We start from the raw sequence: 18,910 nt of genomic DNA, 5'->3' as shown, positions 1-18,910 counted from the left end.
GAATTTTGGATGGCTGTTAACTGTCTTGTGGGTCCTGGGAACAAAACCCAGGTCCTCTGCAAGAACAATCTCCCCAGCTCCCTAAAAACTTAATTGTAAGTCTTACATAGCACAGGCTAACGTGGAACCTGCCATCCTCCTGACTCAGCCTCCTGAATGCTAGGATTCCAGGTGTGCACCACACTGATTTTTAAGTCACATATTTTATAGTTACCAGATGTTCTGCCTTCATCAAAATGTCTCTTTTCCCCCTTTGAGTACTATTTCTAATGTAGCTTTGGAACTCAGTTTTCTGCCCTTAGAGTCAGCTTTGCAATCACAATTGCATATACCGTCTTAGCACCCTCCACGCTATCTTTGTTGTGTTAAGAATGAAGGAGCAGAGGGAGCTGGTGTGCATGCTCACAAAGCGTGGCTTCAGAGCACGAGAAACGAGTTATGCAGGGAATAAGCTGCTAAGAAAGCTTTGGGACTAGGACCAGAATACCAGGGACCAGGCACTGACTAAACTCTAGGGAAAGGGGAATTCAACATAAGGCACAAAGCAACTTTCAGGTAGGTTGAGGGGCGCAGGGCTGGGGAGATGACTCAGTTGGTAAAGTGCTTTCTGCACAAGACCAACCACCTGAGCTTGGATCCCTGGCATTCATAAAAAGCTAGGTATAGGGGGCTGGAGAGATAGCTCAGCGGTTAAGAACACTGGCTGTTCTTGCAGAAGACCCTGGTTCGAATCCCAGCACCCACATGGCAGCTAACAACTGTCTGTAACTCCAGTTCCAGATCCAAGAGCCTCTTCTGACCTCCGTGGGCATTGCACGACACGGGTGCACTTACCTACACGCAGGCAATACACACATACAGTGTGGTAGTGAGCATCTACAACCCTAGGGCCAGGGAGGTGTGGACAAGGATCCCTGGAGCTTCTGGCTAGCCAGTCTAGCCCGACACTGACCCAGGGCTGAGAGACCCTGTTTCAGAGAAGCTGAAGAGCAAGAGGAAGAAACCCAGATGGAACTCTAGCCTCTACATGTGTACACACACACATACATGCACACACACACACACACACACTGATCTTCCACTCTAAAGGATGAGGAGGGAGGAGATGGAAAGGGCCTATAGACTTGAAGAAGGAAATGTGGAAAATATTATTGCCAAGAGAGAAAATAAAGAACCAAGGGAACAGAAGATAATTAAGGGCCCAATTCACTTTTTTTGGGTAATGATTTAAAATAGAAGCACTCAGGTTGAGGCAGAGGATCACCATGAGTTTAAGACCAGCCTGGGCTATGTGGTAAACCCTGCTTCACAGACTGAAAACAAAGAATTTTTAAGTCCTCTGGCTTTTACCAGCAGGGTTAGCTGCTAGGTGAATTTAAAAGTTTGGCTTTTACCAGCAGGGTTAGCTGCTGGTGAATTTAAGTTTTTAGGAAATGTGATTAATCTTGTCAATTTGACTGGCCCTGGAATCAACTAGGAGCTAAGCAGCTGGCCACCTGTAAGGGACTTTCTTGTCAGGTTATTAAGAGTGGGAAGATGTACCCTACATGTGATCAGCACCTTCTGGGGGCAGCCAGAAAAAGAAGGTCCACGGGAAAGCCCTGCATCTGCCTGCTGCCTTCCCATCATGCATCTAGTTCATCTACCATATTGCTGCCGCCGCCACTGCCTCCATGCTGCTCACTGACATCAGAACCCGGTCTCACTGGTTTCCAGTGTAGACTGAAGACCACTGACCCTCCAGGAATCCTCCAGGCCTCAACACCAGACTGGGACTGCTGGCACATTGAGCCACATGGACTGAGCAGGCAGCAGGTTCTCAGTCTCTCCAATGTGGACCAACAATATTCCATTTTGTAAGCCAAGCTAGTAAATCCCCTTTTAACAAATATTCATTCTGTCAGCTCTGCTCTGCTAAAGAACACTGACTGATACAGGAAACTTTCCGACTTTATTTTTCTTAGTGTTTTCACTATTTAAGTCAAATGCTCTAGAGTTTCTTTCTCATCTTAGTACTTTCAGGTCATTTAAGTTGAACACTTAAAATATTTCGTTTATGTGTGTGTGTGACTGGGTATGTGCATATACCACTTGTGTGGGCAGTTGTGAACTGCCATGTGGGTGCTGGGATTCAAACTCAGGTCCTCTGGAAGAGCAAGTGCTCTTAAGCACTGAGCCATCTCTCCCGACCAAGGTAAAACCCTTTATGTTTTATTTTTCTTATTAATGCTTCCATAGTATGTGAATCAAAAGACTTTACTTTTGTTAACCAACTCCTAATTGGACTAAACTGTAATGAAATCATAACGTGTTTGATTAGCTAATGGTCAAAAGATTAGGTTAGAAGGCTGCAAGTGTAATGGGTGACTCACTAGGGTAGATGGGTGCCGCTGGAATGTACACACTGGGCTTTTCTACAACTGTGCCACCATCTTGCCTCTGCTACTTCGTCCCTCTATTTCACAGGCGTCATTCACCCTCTCCATCAGTCCTTACTCAGCACTCTGACATGCCAGGCACTGTTATATACGCAGAGGCTCCATAATGAACAGAAAAGACGAGGCTTCTGCAGCTTTCCTGGAACTCAAGTTCCAACACAGGCAGACGATAACAATAATAAAAACAGCCAGTATTCAGCTAAGCCAAGCTAGTAAATCCCCTTTTAACAAATATTCATTCTGTCAGCTCTGCTCTGCTAAAGAACACTGACTGATACAGGAAACTTTCCGACTTTATTTTTCTTAGTGTTTTCACTATTTAAGTCAAATGCTCTAGAGTTTCTTTCTCATCTTAGTACTTTCAGGTCATTTAAGTTGAACACTTAAAATATTTCGTTTATGTGTGTATGTGTGTGACTGGGTATGTGCATATACCACTTGTGTGGGCAGTTGTGAACTGCCATGTGGGTGCTGGGATTCAAACTCAGGTCCTCTGGAAGAGCAAGTGCTCTTAAGCACTGAGCCATCTCTCCCGACCAAGGTAAAACCCTTTATGTTTTATTTTTCTTATTAATGCTTCCATAGTATGTGAATCAAAAGACTTTACTTTTGTTAACCAACTCCTAATTGGACTAAACTGTAATGAAATCATAACGTGTTTGATTAGCTAATGGTCAAAAGATTAGGTTAGAAGGCTGCAAGTGTAATGGGTGACTCACTAGGGTAGATGGGTGCCGCTGGAATGTACACACTGGGCTTTTCTACAACTGTGCCACCATCTTGCCTCTGCTACTTTGTCCCTCTATTTCACAGGCATCATTCACCCTCTCCATCAGTCCTTACTCAGCACTCTGACATGCCAGGCATTGTTATATACGCAGAGGCTCCATAATGAATAAAAAAGACGGCTTCTGCAGAGCTTTCCTGGAACTCAAGTTCCAACACAGGCAGACGATAACAATATTAATAAAAACAGCCAGTATTCAGCTGGGTGTGGTGGCACATGCCTTTAGTCCCAGCACTCAGGAGGCAGATCTCTGTGAGTTCCAGGCCAGCTGGGGCTACGGGGAGACCCTATAGCAAAAAGACAAAAAAAAAAAAAAAAGCCAATATTCACTTAGCAAGTACTACTTACTGGATAGTTCTAAGTACTTTACACGTATTTATGTAATCATCACACTAACCTTATGAATCATTTCTATTTCTGCACAAGGAAACAGAGGGCACAAAGAGGGAACATAATTTGTCCATGTGTTGACTGTGGGGCAGACTGGAATTCAGAAGCAGGTAGCTCTCCCAAAGCTTTGCCACTCAGACCAAAAGAATGGTGTGTGGAAGAGGTAAATTGTCAGTCCTGGAAGAGGTAAATGGTGTGTGGAACAGGTAGCTGTTGTTACAAAAATATGACCTGGGTGAAGTGATGGTGTATGTGCAAGAGGGATTGGCACAAAGCAGATGCTGCGCAAAATCCCAGAGGAGGGATTGACATTGCGCCAAGACCTGAACAGAGGTAATACAGCTGTCTTGGAGCAGAGGTGAACAAAAGTTAGTGCAAGAGTTTAAAAAGCAGAGGAGGGGCTGGGGAGATGGGTCAGGGGTTAAGAGCCATGGCTGCTCTTCCAGAGGACCTGGTTCAGTTCCTAGCACCCACATGACAGCTAGTAACCATCCCTAATTCCAGTCCCAGGGATCCAATGCCCCTTCTGGTCTTCACAGGTATTGCACACATGAAAGTGCATTTACACACATGCATGCAAAACACAAAATAAAAATAAAACCTTAGTGCCCCCCACCCCAAGGGTGCATGCCTGTAATCCCAGCACTCAGGAGGCTGTAGCAAGAAATGGGGAGTTTTAGGCAAGGTTAGGATATGGTATTTCAACTCAGGGCCACTTTGGGCTACACAGCAAAAGCTCGTCTCAAAATAAAAAAGGAATCTTGCCCTGTTCAGAAGTTCACTTGGAGGCAATTACAGCCCAAGAGGAAAATGGCGGCCTGGTTGAGGCCCTGACAGGAAAGGAACTTCAGGGTGAATTTTGAGAAACAGGTGAAACATAGCAAGTGAGCAGGATGTAAAGGTGGAAAGGAAGCCGGGTTTCAGGTCGGAATCACTTGTGTGATGGGGATCTTCAAGATGTGAGAGGACGGGGCTGAAGAGATGGCTCAGCAGTTAAGAGCACTGGCACCCAGAGGACCTGGGCTCGATTCCCAGCACCCACATGGTGGCTAATAACCACCTGTAACTCCAGTTCCAGAGAATCCAATGCTGTGGGTGACCTCGGGCACTTTATGACATGGAAGCACTTACATACATGCAGGCAATACAGTCATACACATGGTAAGTAAAAGTAATAAAATATATTTCAGGATGCTCAGTGAGGCTGAGGAAGCCCTTCCCTTTAAATGTGGTGTTTCCTAAGGTTACTCACTTAAACGTCTTACTAGATCTGTCTACTTACTGTGCACCTACTACGTGCCAAGACCTTGGAGATGAGACGAGGCCGACTGCACCAAAAACTCCCTGCTGAGTGCTCCTTCTCAAGCGCTGGAGGAACACCAGCTGGCTGACTGTTCTCACTACAACTTCACGTGACACGGATGCAGTTCATTCCCTTGGCTCATCCCCCTTAGCGCTTTCTGACGTCAAGGCTAGCACTCCAGCCGTCAGCTCTGACTGCTCCCTGAGGTTAAGGCAGGTGCTCCGCCCCTATGCTCGGTGCTCCACAGGGAAGGTGCTCTATCCCTCTGCTCACAGTGTTCCCCAGGGCAGGGCAGACGCTCTGTCCCTCTGCTCTCGGTGCTCCCCAAGGCAGGGCAGACGCTCTATCCCTCTGGTCTCGATGCTCCCCAGGGCAGGGCGGACGTTCTATCCCTCTACTCTCGATGCTCCCCAGGGCAGGGTAGTACTACGCCCGCAGCACTCGGTGCTCCCCAGGTACCTCCAAGCCGGCTCCTTCACCGCGGCTTGGAGCACTCCCGGCGCGCGCGGTCCTCTCGGCCCTATCAGGACGCAATCCCGGCGCCTTGGTGCTCGGTGCTCAGTCCTCTCTTCTTGGTCCTCGCAGCACCGCCGAGGGGCCTGGGGGCTGGGAAGGAAAGACGGAAAGGTTAAGTAAGCACCCTGCAGTGGAGGCACCAAGTCTCCGAGCACAGGCCCAAACGCCCGCCCCCTCAGCAGTTCTGGCCCTGCCCGTGACGTCACGCCGGCTTCCTACGGGGTGCCTGCTGGAGGGTAGCCGGCCTCGAAGGGCGGTTACGGCGCCCGGCTGCTTCCGGAGCTCCAATATGCGCTTCACTCGCCGAGGCCGGAAGTGCGGGGGTTTTGCTTCTGGGTCCTAACCGCGCCTCGGGCACCGCGGGTTGGACGTTCGGCGTTCGTTTCCGGGTCGTGGCGCCGCTGCGCGGGGACTGCTGGGAGCCGAGAGCCGCTATGGTCTGTGGATGAGTGCTCCTGCCGCTGCCAGGGAGTCGGCCGGGGTGAGCGGCGGGCCAGGAAATCGGGCGGAGGGCGGGACGGCGGGCGGAGGGCCGGGAAGTCGGGCGGAGGGCCGGGAAATCGGGCGGAGGGCGGGACGACGGGCCGAGGGCGGGCGGAGGGCGGGGAAGTCGGGCGCAGGGCCGGGATGGCGGGGCGGAGGGCCGGGACGGCGGGCGGAGGGCCGCGAGCGGGGGACCCGGTTTCCCACACCTCCAGACTGGTTTCTTGAGCTAATGGCGTTGACAGGTTTGTTTACTATTGTCGCCGTGACGTGCCCTCGGGGGCAGAAGACGGTGTCGGAGCCCGGAGCTGGAGCCTGAGCTGCCCGGTGTGGGCGCTGGGGTGAGTCGCAGCCGCTGTGAGTTGCGGGTGTGGGTGCTGGGAGCAGAAGGCAGTCCTCTGGGTGAGCAGTGCCCTTCATGGGAGCCATGTCGAGCTAATGTAGTTTTAGTGGCCGTGTGGCCATCAGGATCCTTCTGACGCCCCAACTGACCGTGACCTCGGGAATGGTTTCTGTTGTTGCTGTTGCGACAACGCCGTGGAGCAGGGGCTAGCCTGGTGGAGCTGCCTCCACCTCCCGAGCTGGGATGGCAGGGGCACCCAGCACACCCGCTCCAGTTCTTGAGGTTTGGGTCCTGGCCCTGGGGTGGGTCCACGTGTGTGTTCCTCGTTGTCGCCTCGAGGCCTTCTGGATAGCATCGGAGCAGCTGCGGAGACATTGAGAGGCCTGTGGAGGGGGTGACCTACCTCATCTCAGACTCTAACTTGTCAGTGACTGGCTTATTTGCTGTTGTGTGAAGTTTTCCATAAAAACGGAAATCTTAGAGAATCTGGTAGGATAAGAATTTAAAAATGGGCTGGAGAGGTGGCTCAGCGTTAAGAGCACTAGCTGCTCTTGCAGAGGACCGGGGTTCAGTTCTCAGCACCCACGGGGAGAACAACTGTCCATAAACTCCAGTTCCAGGGGATCAACACCCTCTTCTGACCACAGGCATCAGGTGACATGGGTGCACATACACACATGCAGGGAATACACTCATACACAGAAAATAAAAATAATAAAAAATTTTGAAAAGAATTTTAAAACTTAGTTACAGCAGTCTTCAGCATTGTACAAGGCCTGCATCATCGTATATCAGAATTGTTAGAATCCTGAGCAACATCCCCATTGCACGGTTGACTAAACAAGTAGGCACCACAAAGCCAGAACAGGAACAGACTCGGGTCTCTGTGGACAAGTTTTTTTGTAGTAAAAGCTGCCTGACAAAGAATATCCTTAGTATACTATGAGTTTTTTTAAAAATCTTATTTTCTTAGACTTGTGTTTAATAAAATTATTTGGATAATTTTGGGGAAGGGGTTTTGGGACTAGATACTGATGAAATTTACAATGACAGTTCTGTGAATATAACTTGAAACTTTCTTTTTTTTTTTTTTGTCAAAGAATAAAAGATGACCACAGCAGCCAGGCCAACTTTTGAGCCTGCAAGAGGTGGACGGGGGAAAGGAGAAGGGGATTTGAGCCAGCTCTCAAAGCAGTATTCGAGCCGAGACCTTCCCTCCCACACAAAGATAAAATACAGGTAATGAAGACTCTCCTCATCGTGTCTGAGCTGTTCCATTTACCTGTCTTCAGAGAGAGAGTCTGCAAAAGAGAGCTTTGCAGTACAATTATGCTTTGTGGTTTAAAGTGCTACCAGGTATTCCTTGAGCAGAAATCCTATTAACCAGGAAGTTTGGAATTTTTGTATGCAGAGAATTCAGTAACTAATTACCACCTCAGTGAGACCTTCCTGTCAGCACTAGTGACTGTGAAAGAACTGCTGTAGCATGCCCTTGAGTTGGTCGCATACTAACAAGAAGTCGTTCTAACTAATCTGCAGCCATATTGAGGGAAAGTATGAGCTGTAGCTCTAGAAATGCTGAAGACACCAGAGGTTCCTGTCAACTAGAATAAGTTCTTACTTGTCCTGGTTTACACCTGAGCGTGCATTCATGAACTCTCTTCCATGGCTCTAGGCATGTGGGCCTTTCTGTTGCAAGGGAGGGTAGCAGTCTTACCCTGGTTTCCTTCTACTTCAGACAAACTACTCAGGATGCCCCTGAAGAGGTCCGGAACCGTGACTTCAGGAGAGAGCTGGAAGAGAGAGAGCGAGCTGCTGCACGGGAGAAAAATAGGGATCGCCCAACCCGAGGTATCTATACTGCCCAGACATTTGTCTCAAAATCATGTGGCATGGGCCTGAAATTTTTGTGTTGTAATTGGAAAGTTGAACATTTTGTGAACTAAACCACTTGGTCAAACGATTAGAGATGATAATGAAATCATTCCAGTTCCATCTTTTCGAATGCGTAGGTGCTGGAAGACAGTGAGGCATAGGTATTCGACAGCCCTGGTTTCAGTGAAGATCAGTTGTTTTGACTTGATGGTAGCCAGACCCCAGGGTCTCTGTTGAGGTGCTCTTCCATTTCTGTGATGCTACTGCAGAGGACTGAGAGGCTTCAGCCATCTTGCCTGTGTTTCTAGTGCATATAAAAAGTCTCCACATTTCCTGAGAGAGAACTCTGGCTCTCACAAAGTATAGATTCTTTTTGTCTAAAACATTATTTAAAATGCAGTATTTATTTCAGTAAGGTAAATATTTACTTTTTTTCCAGAGCATACAACTTCCTCTTCAGTGTCTAAGAAGCCCCGCTTGGACCAGATTCCTGCTGCCAACCTTGATGCTGATGACCCTCTAACAGATGTATGCAGGGGGTGATTGGGTTTGGTTGGTTTCTTGACCGCCCAGGTGCTGAGATTGTGAGCATTCACCATTGGGCCTGGCTCGTCCTTTCCTGAAGTTCTTTTTTATATTTTGACTTTATGAAATGACCTATGTTTAGTTTTACTTAGTGTTACTCAAATATCCTCACTGACCTCAACTTTAGACTTCACAGTTGATTTTAAAACAAAAGGTATTACTTTGTGTTAAGGACTTCTAGAACAAGTTTCATTTCTAGAGAACTGGATACAGAGACAGTCCATTAAAAGACACTCTCCAAAAGAGCTGCTGGCGGTGCAGGAGGCTAAGTAAAGCTGAGGCCCTTAGGAACTGCACCCTTGAGAGTCCTCCCAGTTCTGCCCTTTAGTCTCTTCCTTGATGCCCCCTTCAGACTTGTGCTGCAGCTACCTCGGTGCTTAGGGAGGGAGGTGGTCTCAACAGATTTAACTTTACAATTAAGAGGGACCCTACAACCTTTTCTGTCATATGTGGCCCAGGCTGGCCTATGTTCACCACCTTCTTGCCTCTACCTCCCGAGCTCTGGGATTACAAATGTGCTCTACTCTGCCTGGTTCCTGTGTCTTTTAAAAAATATTTTTAAAATTATTTTTACATGTATGAATGTTTTGCCTGCATGTATCTAAGTGCACCCATGTTGTGCAATGCCTGTGGAGGTCAGAAGAGGGTATCAGATCCCCTGGAGCTACAATTATGAACAGTAGTTAGTGGCCATGTGTGTGCTGGGAATCGAATATGGGTCCTCTGCAAGAGCAGCCAGTGCTCTTAACCACTGAGCTGGCCCCGGCTACTATGTCTTTACTTTGCAGTTTTCTTTATAACTGAGCATACCTGAGTAGCCTTTCATGAGTTGTGTCTAATTGAACACACGCCAGCAGTTCTAGGACTGACCGATGTTAGAAGAAGCCCAGCTTGAAGTGAGGATCAGTTACACATGCCCAGTTGTTCTCACTGGGGGTCTTCACACCTTTTCAGCACGTTGCTTGTCCTCCCTCGCTTACATTGTTCGGAGCTCCGTGAAGTTAGTCTGAGCCTGGTGTGATACACTGCATAGCACTGTGTTTCATCATGAGACATCCCTGTTTCAAAACGTTCTCACGTAAAAGATCCTTTTTGACCATGCACACATGAAAGGCTATCAGGGGTGGAAGTACAGGAAGTGTTCCATACATTTTTTTCTTGGACTTTGTCATATTTAGTTGCTGTTCATTTTAATCGTGTTATTAGGTACCGTGTTTTCCCACCAGGAAAATTAACTCTATTTGAAAGATATGGTAAGTGCGGTTTTTATGGGGAAGACAAATAGTGTCTATTTTCTCTCTGATCTCCTGGATCACCACTGTCCTTCAGGAGGAAGATGAAGACTTTGAAGAGGAGAGTGATGACGACGACACTGCAGCTCTTCTTGCAGAGCTGGAGAAGATTAAAAAAGAGAGAGCTGAAGAGCAGGCCAGGAAGGTAAGGCTGGAGAGCAGGCTAGGAAGGTAAGGCTGGAGAGAGCAGGCTAGGAAGGTAAGGCTGGAGAGCAGGCTAGGAAGGTAAGGCTGGAGAGAGCAGGCTAGGAAGGTAAAGCTGAAGTTGGATTTACCCTTCGACACCACACAGTCTGAAGTCAGGATTTTTCTTTTTTCTTTTTTTTTTTTGTCTCAGGTATCGTTATCTTTTATTAAAAAGCACTGTGTCTAAATGTTTTAACACCTATAGATTAATAAGTCTTTTTTAAGACATTCTAAGTTCTCTGGTTATACTGAAAATTCCTTTGATATAGTTCAGACATGCTGAACACTCATCAGTGTGCTTGTGTTCGCTGATTGGTTCTCTGTTTAGTATTTATTAAATGTCAGAAGAATTGAAGGTGATCTAGTTACGGTCTGCAGAGATTCTCTTGCCTCCTGCCTAGACATTTGAGACACTCCATCAACAGATTTATTCAATCCAGGGCAAGCTATCTAACTTGTTTAAACTTCTAGTCTCTCCACTTATACAGTGGGAGAAAGTGATGTCTAACTCAAAGGGTTGGGACTTGAAACTGGGTCCCAACACTGTGAAGACTGAGGTGGAGTTGCAAGTTTGAGGCCAGCCTGGGCTACAGAGTGAGACTATCTCAGGAAAGGTATGAAGGTGGGCGGGAGTCCTGGAGGTTTGTAAACCAAGAGTGAAAAGACCTGATTTTGTTCTGAAGGGTCCATGGAGCTGGTTGATTCAGCAAGATCAGTTGATTTCTTCTGGCAAAAGTAGAGAAGCATTGGGAAAAAACAAACTAGGTTTAAATAATCTTCAGGGCCCTGAGAACTGTAATTTGCATAAGAGTCCTGGTCTGGCTGTGGGGAGAGGTGGATGAAGCTGTTGTGGCAGCAGAAATTACCCCACTGGGTGCCTTGGTGCCTCACATGGGAAACAGAAGACTGGCTCTGTTGAGACAAAGAGAGGTGTTGATCTGAGTCTTCCAGCCTGTGGGACATTCAGGTAGAGCTGTCTGCTTCATGAAACCAGAGTAGCACAGCATCATTTTGGTTTTGTTTTTATGGACTTTGGTGTAAGATTTCGTTTAGGTCACGAGTTGTTCTGGTTTTAAAAAGACTTGAGGGAAAGGCACTCACATTGGCTGGGGCTAAGAATCTAGGGAAGTAGAGTTCATGTGCATCAGAAGGCCAAGGAGAATTCAGGAAGAGGAGTTTGACTAGACTCAGACTGCTGAGTTCAGCTTGGAAGAAGAAAAGTCTTTTCAAATACGATCCTCACTGTGGTTTGGTGTGGAGAGCGTGTTTCCTGTCACAGTTGGTCAGTTTTATGTCTTTTACCTTTTCAGGAACAGTCTCAGTGACATTGGCATACCACCTAAGGAAGCTGTTCTAGGTTTTTTTCGGATTGCTAACCTCTGGCTACAGTCACCCGGTGACTACTAAGGACATACATTTTTAAAGGTCTTACAGTTACTGGAGTTCGATCTAATCTCTGTACAAAATGTGTTGGTGTTTCATGGAGTTTCGAGACAGCTTTATCTCTTCTGACCCTCTTGTCCCTTCTGAGCTGGTTTGAGGTGTCCAGAGTAGCACTTTGAAGCTAGTTGGCGTGTGTCAGAGATCAGCATGCTTTCCTATAAAGGCCAGATAGTAAATGTTCTAGACTGGCTGGTCATCCAGCCATGTTGGAACTCCTGCACCCCAGTTACAGCACAGAGGCCGCCACAACACCCACATGAACAGGGGTGGCTGTGTTCCCACAAAGTATTAATTCTCAAGCCTGGAGAAAGGACTTGTATTTTAATTTTAACTTATTTTTTACATTTTATTTATTTTGGCAGGGTGGGGGTGCACATGCCTTGGCACGCGTGTGGAGGTTAAAGGACAACTTGTGACACCTTTTCTCCTTCTACCCTGTGGGTCTCAAGTTGTCAGGCTTGACAGCTAGTGCCTTTACTCACTGAGCCATCTCGCTGGCCCCAAACATCAGTCTGTAGTTTTTAGAAAACTATCTGATTTTAATCTTAATAGAGAGGTAGTTCCTAACTTTAAGGTCTCTGCAGTGGCCTAAAAGAATTTACCTGTTTATTTCATACAAGGGAAACCCATTTTCTTTAGAATTACAAATTAAAATTTATGAGTGGGTATCCTGGTGAAGATGAAATCCGCTGTTCACATTTGCACATTAAAATGAACTATCAGAAGCCCAGCACAGGCTCCAACAAGTCTAATCCCAGCACTGGAGAGGCACAGGCAGGTGGAGCTCTCCATATTCAAGGCCGGCCTGGTCTACATAGCGAGGTCCAAGCCAGCCAGGGCTGTATAGTAAGAGCCTGACTCAACCAATTAATCAAAAAAGTATCAGAAAATATATGGAAAATTAGGTTTATTTTAAGGCGTCTTCTGAAGAGTCTTAAAAATGTTTTTATTTTATATATATGAGTGCTTTGCCTGCATGTATGTAAGCGTACCATGTGTATAGTGCCCACAGAGGCCAGAAGAGGGTGTCGGATCCCGTGGAACTAGAGTTACGGATGGTTGATAGGTTATTAGCCACCATGTGGGTGCTAGAAATCAAACCCAGGTCCTCTGGAAGAGCAGCAAGTGTTCTTAACTGCTGAGCCATATCTCCAGCCCCTTCTGAAGAGTCTTTATCCTTGATCTATTAAGTCATCCCCAAAGTACAGCAAAATAGGATTTATATTTGGTTGAAGCTATGCTAACAGCTGTAAAAATTTAGGGAAGAATTTTAGAAAGTTAAAGTTTCTAATTCTTAAAATGGAACTGATGTGAGTTTGAAGAATTACATGCTAAAATAAAATTGAAGAAAATAAGCCAGACTTGGAGGTCCGTGACCGCAACCCTGACATTCCGAGGCTGAGGTGAGAGAATCATAAATTCAAGCCCAAACTGGGCTAACATTGAAAGCTTGCGTCTTTAAGAAAAATGTAGAGTGGACAAGATGGTTCAGCAGGTAGAATTTGATCCCCAGAGCCCACATGGTGGAAGGGAGCGAGCCTGTTCCTCAAGTTGTCTTCTGACCGCCGCATGTGCACTGTGGCACGTGTATATCACCCCCACCACACACAATCACTAAATAGGTGTAAAAATATTTTTTAAAAATAAAGTGCTAGAGAGATGCCAGCTAAGAACACTTGCTGCTCTTGTAGAAAACCCAGTTTTAGGGGCTGGAGAGATGGCTCAGCGGTTAAGAGGACCTGGGTTCAATTCTCAGCACCCACATGGCAAGTAACAGTGCCCTCTTCTGGCCTCTGTGGGCATTGCATAACATAGGCGCACTTACAGACATGTAGGCGGTATGCCCATAAAACATAACGTTTGAAATAAAGATAACCCAGTTTTAGTTCCCAGCACCCACATGGCAGCTCACAACTATCTGTAACTCCAGTTCCAGGAGCTCCAGTGCCCTCTTCTAGTTTCCACGGTCATTGTACACACGGGTACACTTACATACATGCAGGCAAAACACATAAAAATAAATCAATAAAGAAATTTTTAAAATTAATTTTCTTTGATTTACTTATTATTGGAACTGAAGTTTCAGACGGTTTATAGCCGCCACGTGGTGCTCGGAACTGAACCCGGGTCCTCTGCAAAAGCAGCCAGTGCTCTTAACCACTGAGCCACCTCTCCATCCCTAGAAAATTGTTTTTAAAAAAAGTTAGGTTTGCTAAATGTGTTTTCTTTGATAACATAATCTTAAATTATGAGTATGGTTACTGACACTCATAAATTTTAATTTGTAATTCTAAAGAAAATGGGTTTGATGTGCATCTTGTCTCCTCACAGTTCAGTGACTCTGATGGCAAGGGTTAGATATTTGCGATAAAGTTGGTGAATTTTTATTTCGATAAACAAGACTGTGGTATCTCCTAAGAATAGAAAAGAGACTGTGAATGTGGTTCACTTGGTAGAGTGCTTACCTAGCATGCAGCAAGCCCTGGGTCCCATTCCTAGCACTGTGTAAAGGAGCATAGTGCTGTACCCCAGTAATGCATTCAGGAGGTGGGAATGGGAGGATCAGAAGTTCAAAGCCACCCTCTGCTACCTAGCCAGTTCGGGGCCAGCTTGGGCTACATGAGACCCTGTCTCACGGACGAAGAAGAAAGGGAGAAGGAAATCCAAGGCTATTTACTCCCCCAGTACGGCCCTCACAGACTTGTTTGTTGAACAAGTATAAGAAGATTGACCCGGCGTTAACGTGACCTATGTCTTCCTTTGTCATTGACAGGAGCAGGAACAAAAAGCAGAGGAAGAAAGGATCCGAATGGAAAATATTCTGAGTGGAAACCCTCTCCTTAACCTCACCGGCCCATCCCAGCCTCAGGCCAACTTCAAGGTTAAAAGAAGGTACTATATGGGTTGATCTGCATATAGATCATGAGTTGTACAACAGAGTGCGATGTAAGCTTCCAAGATCCCACCTCCCACTGATGGAATCTCAGACCTTAGAACAGTGGACGAAGGAAATGTGCTCATTTAATGCGTACTAATTACTAGCTCTGTGCCTAGGAACCATCTGGGGGAGAGACTTCGAGATGAAGGTAGCCCGTGGCTGGTCACATGGCTTAGGTGTGAGGGATGGTTGTTCAGGGCCTGAGACTGCCCCTCACACTCCAGTACTAGAAGGGTTCCGTTGGGGGTTTGCTCGATTCACGGTTGATGTCGTAGTGTACACGGACAGACACACTGTACTTATTTCTGACAGTGTAAAGATACACAGCCAGATTGTGGGGGAAAGACAAAGGCAGGAAGTTGTACAGGCTTCCTGAAACTCCCATAAGAGGGAACAGAACAGAGAAAGCTCAGCCGTGTTTCTGCCCGGGTCATCGCACTGGAGACTGGGTGCTCAAGGTTACTGATCCTGTCCTTGGGCACGAGGCATGCTGCTTGCTGTATACGCTAGGCACAGAGATGGTGGGAAAGTGCCTGAGGCACAGCTTTCCAAATGCCAGCCGAGGCTGACCTAAGCTGAGGCCGTGTGTCTGCTCTTACTGTGGAGGAGTGACGTAGAGGCTGAAGGGACTGCGCACAAGTGCTGCGAACAGAAGATCCTAGGAAAGTGAAGCTGACGTGGTGTGGTGCGGGAGACGCTGACTGGGGGAGACCACTGTGTCTGTGAGGTCCAGGATCCCTCCTGATGGCCTCGTAACCTTCCCCCACTCCACGTCACTGCTGCACTGTGCCAGCCGCCCTCCCGCACCCCGCCCTAGCACCTTGGTTCTTTTAAAGTTACAGTAATGCTGCAGTCCTTGCGATGACCTGTAAACTAAAGATTTAATGCACTCACAGAGAGGACAGCACAGTCTAGGGAGGGTTTGCTGACAAGCTAACAATTCATTGGACACCAGACTCCCAAAATTTGGCTTCAGCAATTGCAAGGCCAAGGAATGGGGCTAATGAGGGAGGAAGAGGAAGCAGATTTCAGCTTGCTGAGTTGCTGCATCTCTGAGTAGGTCTAGCTTGATATGTTTCTGCAGTTGGTCCAAGCTGGGAGTAATGCATTTGGGAGTTGCCAGCTTGTCAGGTTGGTTGATTGGTCAGTTGGTTCGGCGCTGAGAGGAATCCCCTGGGAATCTCTAGCTAGAGAGAAGTTAAGAGTGAGCCTGGTCTAATCAGGAATAGTGTCTTGTACATGTATATAGTGAGCACCTAATAGCATTTCAGTTTTCAAAATCCCAATCTGAGCTTAAACACCCAGTGAAGAGAGCTAAGAGATTTGGCGTTTAGGAGACCAGCACACTTTCCACAGGAATGATGGTCTAGAACAGCGCTGTGAGCACAGGCAGACTGGGATCTTAGCGATGTGGAGGGCAGTTTGGGTGTTGGGAGCAAGGGGCCAAGACCCCTCGGGAGTGAGTTGGGAAGAAAAACTATCAATTACGTGTCAATGTGAAGCGATGCAGTTCGGCTCCCGTTCGGTGGAGGGGAAGCGGCCTGCCGCACTGCTACAGTGCTCAGCGTCTCACATGTATGTTGCATCAGGACAGTTTACTGACACCATTTCCAAAAGGGCACACATCCTTTGTCTGTTTCCCTTGTGATTTCCAGTCAAGCTGTGTGCTGAGCTCTTTGCAGGCATTTCCCCATGATTAGTGTAGACTGGTCCAGAATGTGTCTAATTGTTACATGCCAATAGTTCCTTCCTCTGTTGAGTTAGGATGTGTGCCATGATGGATGTACCACGTTAGCTGAGTAGAGGGTTATGAACTCTTCAAAGCACTCCCTAGTGATGTCTGTGTCTGGTGGTCCTCTTCCGCTTAAGCCGGACAATATTGCACATTCATGTGACTAAAGTCTGTGTCTGCTTCGTAACCCAAAGCTGCTTTTCCAGGAGATACTGTTCTGTGTTCTGAGGAGGAATCGCCCTCCTGTCATGCTCAGGCATGCATTGGGGATGCGTGTTCTGTCAAGTGGACGTGTGTGGAGCATGTTTCTGTGTGCTGTTCTTAATCTCCAGATACAAGCAGTGTAACGGGTTATTTTCCTTTCTCCCTTTAGGTGGGACGATGACGTTGTTTTTAAGAACTGTGCAAAAGGTGTGGATGATCAGAAGAAAGACAAAAGATTTGTGAACGACACACTGCGGTCTGAATTCCACAAAAAGTTCATGGAGAAATACATTAAGTAGTACAGTTTTATGTGCTTAATCAAAGACTGGAATGTCAAGCGTCAGTTTGACTCTGTTTTTGTTCTTTTCACCGTATAAAGGACATTTTAACTTCCCTTTGTGATGCCTTATTTGGTAACACACTTGGGAATGGGTTTGACCCAGTTTCCATCTGTTTCCATCATGTCTCTTTAGTATGGGGAAAGGGAATCTGCTTACAATAAATATTTTTAGCCTAAACAAACTGATGTCCCCAACATTTTGTTGTAATTTGCATAGCTTAAAAACGTTGCATAATTTCCTTTCAAAATGAAAATTACCTTTGTGTGTTCTGTTTTGTTAATACATTAAATTTTCCTCTTTTGTCATTTTAATTTACCAGAAATTGATGGGTTGGTGGGCGCTCTTGCTGTGTGTTTTTAAGAGTGTTGGGGGATGGGAGGTTCCCGTTCAGAGCACATGTTGGTATGGAGAGTCGAGAGTCACCATTGATAAATACCCAGTGAAGGAATTTACAGGTATCCACTACCAGGCCCAACTCAAACCTTTTAAAATAAAGTGGTTTGCTGCTTTAATCTCTTGCTGTTTCTTTAAGTCCTTTTCTTTAAAAACTTGTTAATTCGAAGGCTGAAGAGATGGCTCAGTGGTTAAGGCACCGATTGCTCTTGCAGAAGGTGTTCGGTTTCCATCACCCACACCTGGCAACTTATAACCTCTTGTAACTCCAGTTCCGGGGGATCCAGTGCCCTCTTCTGACATCCATAGGTCCCCATATGTACCTGCATAACACGCACACCATAGCACGCACACACACACACACACACACACACACACACACACACACACACGTAAAAACTTAAGAAAGTAACAGTACTCCAGCATTTCCCAGGGTAAAGTTCAGACATAGCTCATATGTGGCCCGAGTTGGCATAAAGCTGGGAAGGAGGTCAGGTTTGGGTTTATCTCAGCATTTTTCAAATGGAGTTATTTACATAAAATTTTGAGTATTTTGATACCAGTTTTTTCATATTTCCATTTGCGTGCGTGCGTGCTATAAAAATACACGAGGCAGGGGCTGGAGAGACGGCACAGCAGTTAGAGCACTGGCAGCTCTTGGAGAGGACCCAGGTTCAGTTTTCAGCACCCACATGGCAGCTAACAACTATCCATAACTCCAGTTCCAGGAGGTCTAAGCCCCTCTTGCCCCTGTGGACATTGCATACGTGTGCTGCACATGTATACATGTAGGCAAACCCTATATACATAAAAATGAAAATTTAAAGAGATGTGAGGCTGCTCACTTATAGAGAAAAGTTGAAGATTTTGGGGGCAGGGGGCATTTGAGACAGGGTCTCCCTATAGCCCCAGCTGGCCTGAAACCTCTATGTAGACCAGGCTGGCCTCCATCCTCACAGAGATCTACCTCTAAGTGATGGAAGTAGAGGTGTGTGCCGCCAAGCCCAACCAGCGGAAGTTTTTGTTCTTAGCGTTTACTCATCTGAGGGGCAGGGGAGCGTGTGTGTGCCATCGCACATGTGGAGACAGCTTTCGAGAACTTTTATCATGTGCATACAAGGGATCATACTAGGGTTGTCGGGCCAGGCAAAAATCACCTTTGGTCACTGAGCCATCTCGGAACCTCCAGGACGTTTCTTAAGCTGCAGTTTGGAAAGCTGGAAGTCCAAACATGCTAACACAGGCAAACATGCTAACACAGGCCCTGAAGATTGTGCCCCCTGGTGGCTGTGGCAGGTGGCTGCCTTGCTAACCACCCCAGGCAGCAAGTGGCAGGAGATAGCATAGATCTGGTTCCTCTGTGCTTCGGGGTGTGGTCTTCCTCTTCTGATAAATCGACCAGGATTCAGTCTGACGCTCCCCTGAGGACCTGCTGTAAGCAGAGGTCTGGTGGGACATGCCTTTAATCCCAGAAGTGGGGAGGCAGAGGTAGGCAGATCCCTCCAAGATGAGGCTTCTGGGAGACCCTGTCTTTAAAACAAACCAAAGCAGAGCTGGAAAGTCCTAGAAACAGACCCTTCCGGGTTGTTTCAGAAGCCCAGTTGCAGGGAGCAGGGAGGCGCTTGTCCTAACCTGTGAGTGCCTTAGAAACAGGACTAATT

At 46.9% G+C, this 18,910-nt stretch overlaps 1 protein-coding gene and 1 long non-coding RNA gene across 4 annotated transcripts in view; one reads left to right on the top strand and one right to left on the bottom strand.

Moving 5' to 3' along the window:
* Nucleotides 1-5,764, bottom strand: part of LOC115068466 — a 7,470-nt gene extending 1,706 nt beyond the window's left edge. The window contains exons 1-2 of the long non-coding RNA XR_003847806.1: nt 5,654-5,764; nt 5,378-5,524 (exon numbers count right to left, since the gene is read on the bottom strand). This is a non-coding gene — a long non-coding RNA (uncharacterized LOC115068466). The remainder of the gene's footprint in view (nt 1-5,377; nt 5,525-5,653) is intronic.
* A 25-nt stretch (nt 5,765-5,789) lies between these two features.
* Cwc15 (CWC15 spliceosome associated protein homolog) lies at nt 5,790-17,167 on the top strand. Of its 3 annotated transcripts, XM_008823128.2 has the most exons (8): nt 5,790-5,915; nt 6,163-6,258; nt 7,361-7,499; nt 7,999-8,111; nt 8,575-8,663; nt 10,050-10,157; nt 14,415-14,533; nt 16,685-17,167. In XM_008823128.2, exons 3-8 carry the CDS (start codon nt 7,369-7,371, stop codon nt 16,812-16,814), a joined length of 690 nt encoding a protein of 229 aa, XP_008821350.1. In that variant the 5' UTR covers nt 5,790-5,915; nt 6,163-6,258; nt 7,361-7,368; the 3' UTR covers nt 16,815-17,167. The 3 variants fall into 3 exon arrangements, with proteins under 3 accessions (XP_008821350.1, XP_008821352.1, XP_029414530.1); XM_008823130.2 differs by lacking the exon at nt 6,163-6,258 and having other exon boundaries at nt 5,820-5,915; XM_029558670.1 differs by lacking the exons at nt 5,790-5,915; nt 6,163-6,258 and adding an exon at nt 6,300-6,319.
* Nucleotides 17,168-18,910: the final 1,743 nt, after the last annotated feature.

This window comes from Nannospalax galili, unplaced genomic scaffold, assembly GCF_000622305.1.
Source record: "Nannospalax galili isolate Female #2095 unplaced genomic scaffold, S.galili_v1.0 scaffold469, whole genome shotgun sequence".
Taxonomy (NCBI): Eukaryota; Metazoa; Chordata; class Mammalia; order Rodentia; family Spalacidae; genus Nannospalax; species Nannospalax galili.
Note: the sequence above shows the minus strand (reverse complement) of the source record. Positions and strands in the feature narration are given on the sequence as shown.

What these genes read in the sequence shown, in the direction of transcription:
- Cwc15 (XM_008823128.2), top strand. Translation starts at nt 7,369, where the DNA reads ATGACCACAGCAGCCAGGCCAACTTTTGAGCCTGCAAGAGGTGGACGG. An exon ending in CTGAAGAGCAGGCCAGGAAG is followed by an intron (nt 10,158 to 14,414) that starts GTAAGGCTGGAG and finishes TGTCATTGACAG; the next exon opens with GAGCAGGAACAAAAAGCAGA. An exon ending in AACTTCAAGGTTAAAAGAAG is followed by an intron (nt 14,534 to 16,684) that starts GTACTATATGGG and finishes TTCTCCCTTTAG; the next exon opens with GTGGGACGATGACGTTGTTT.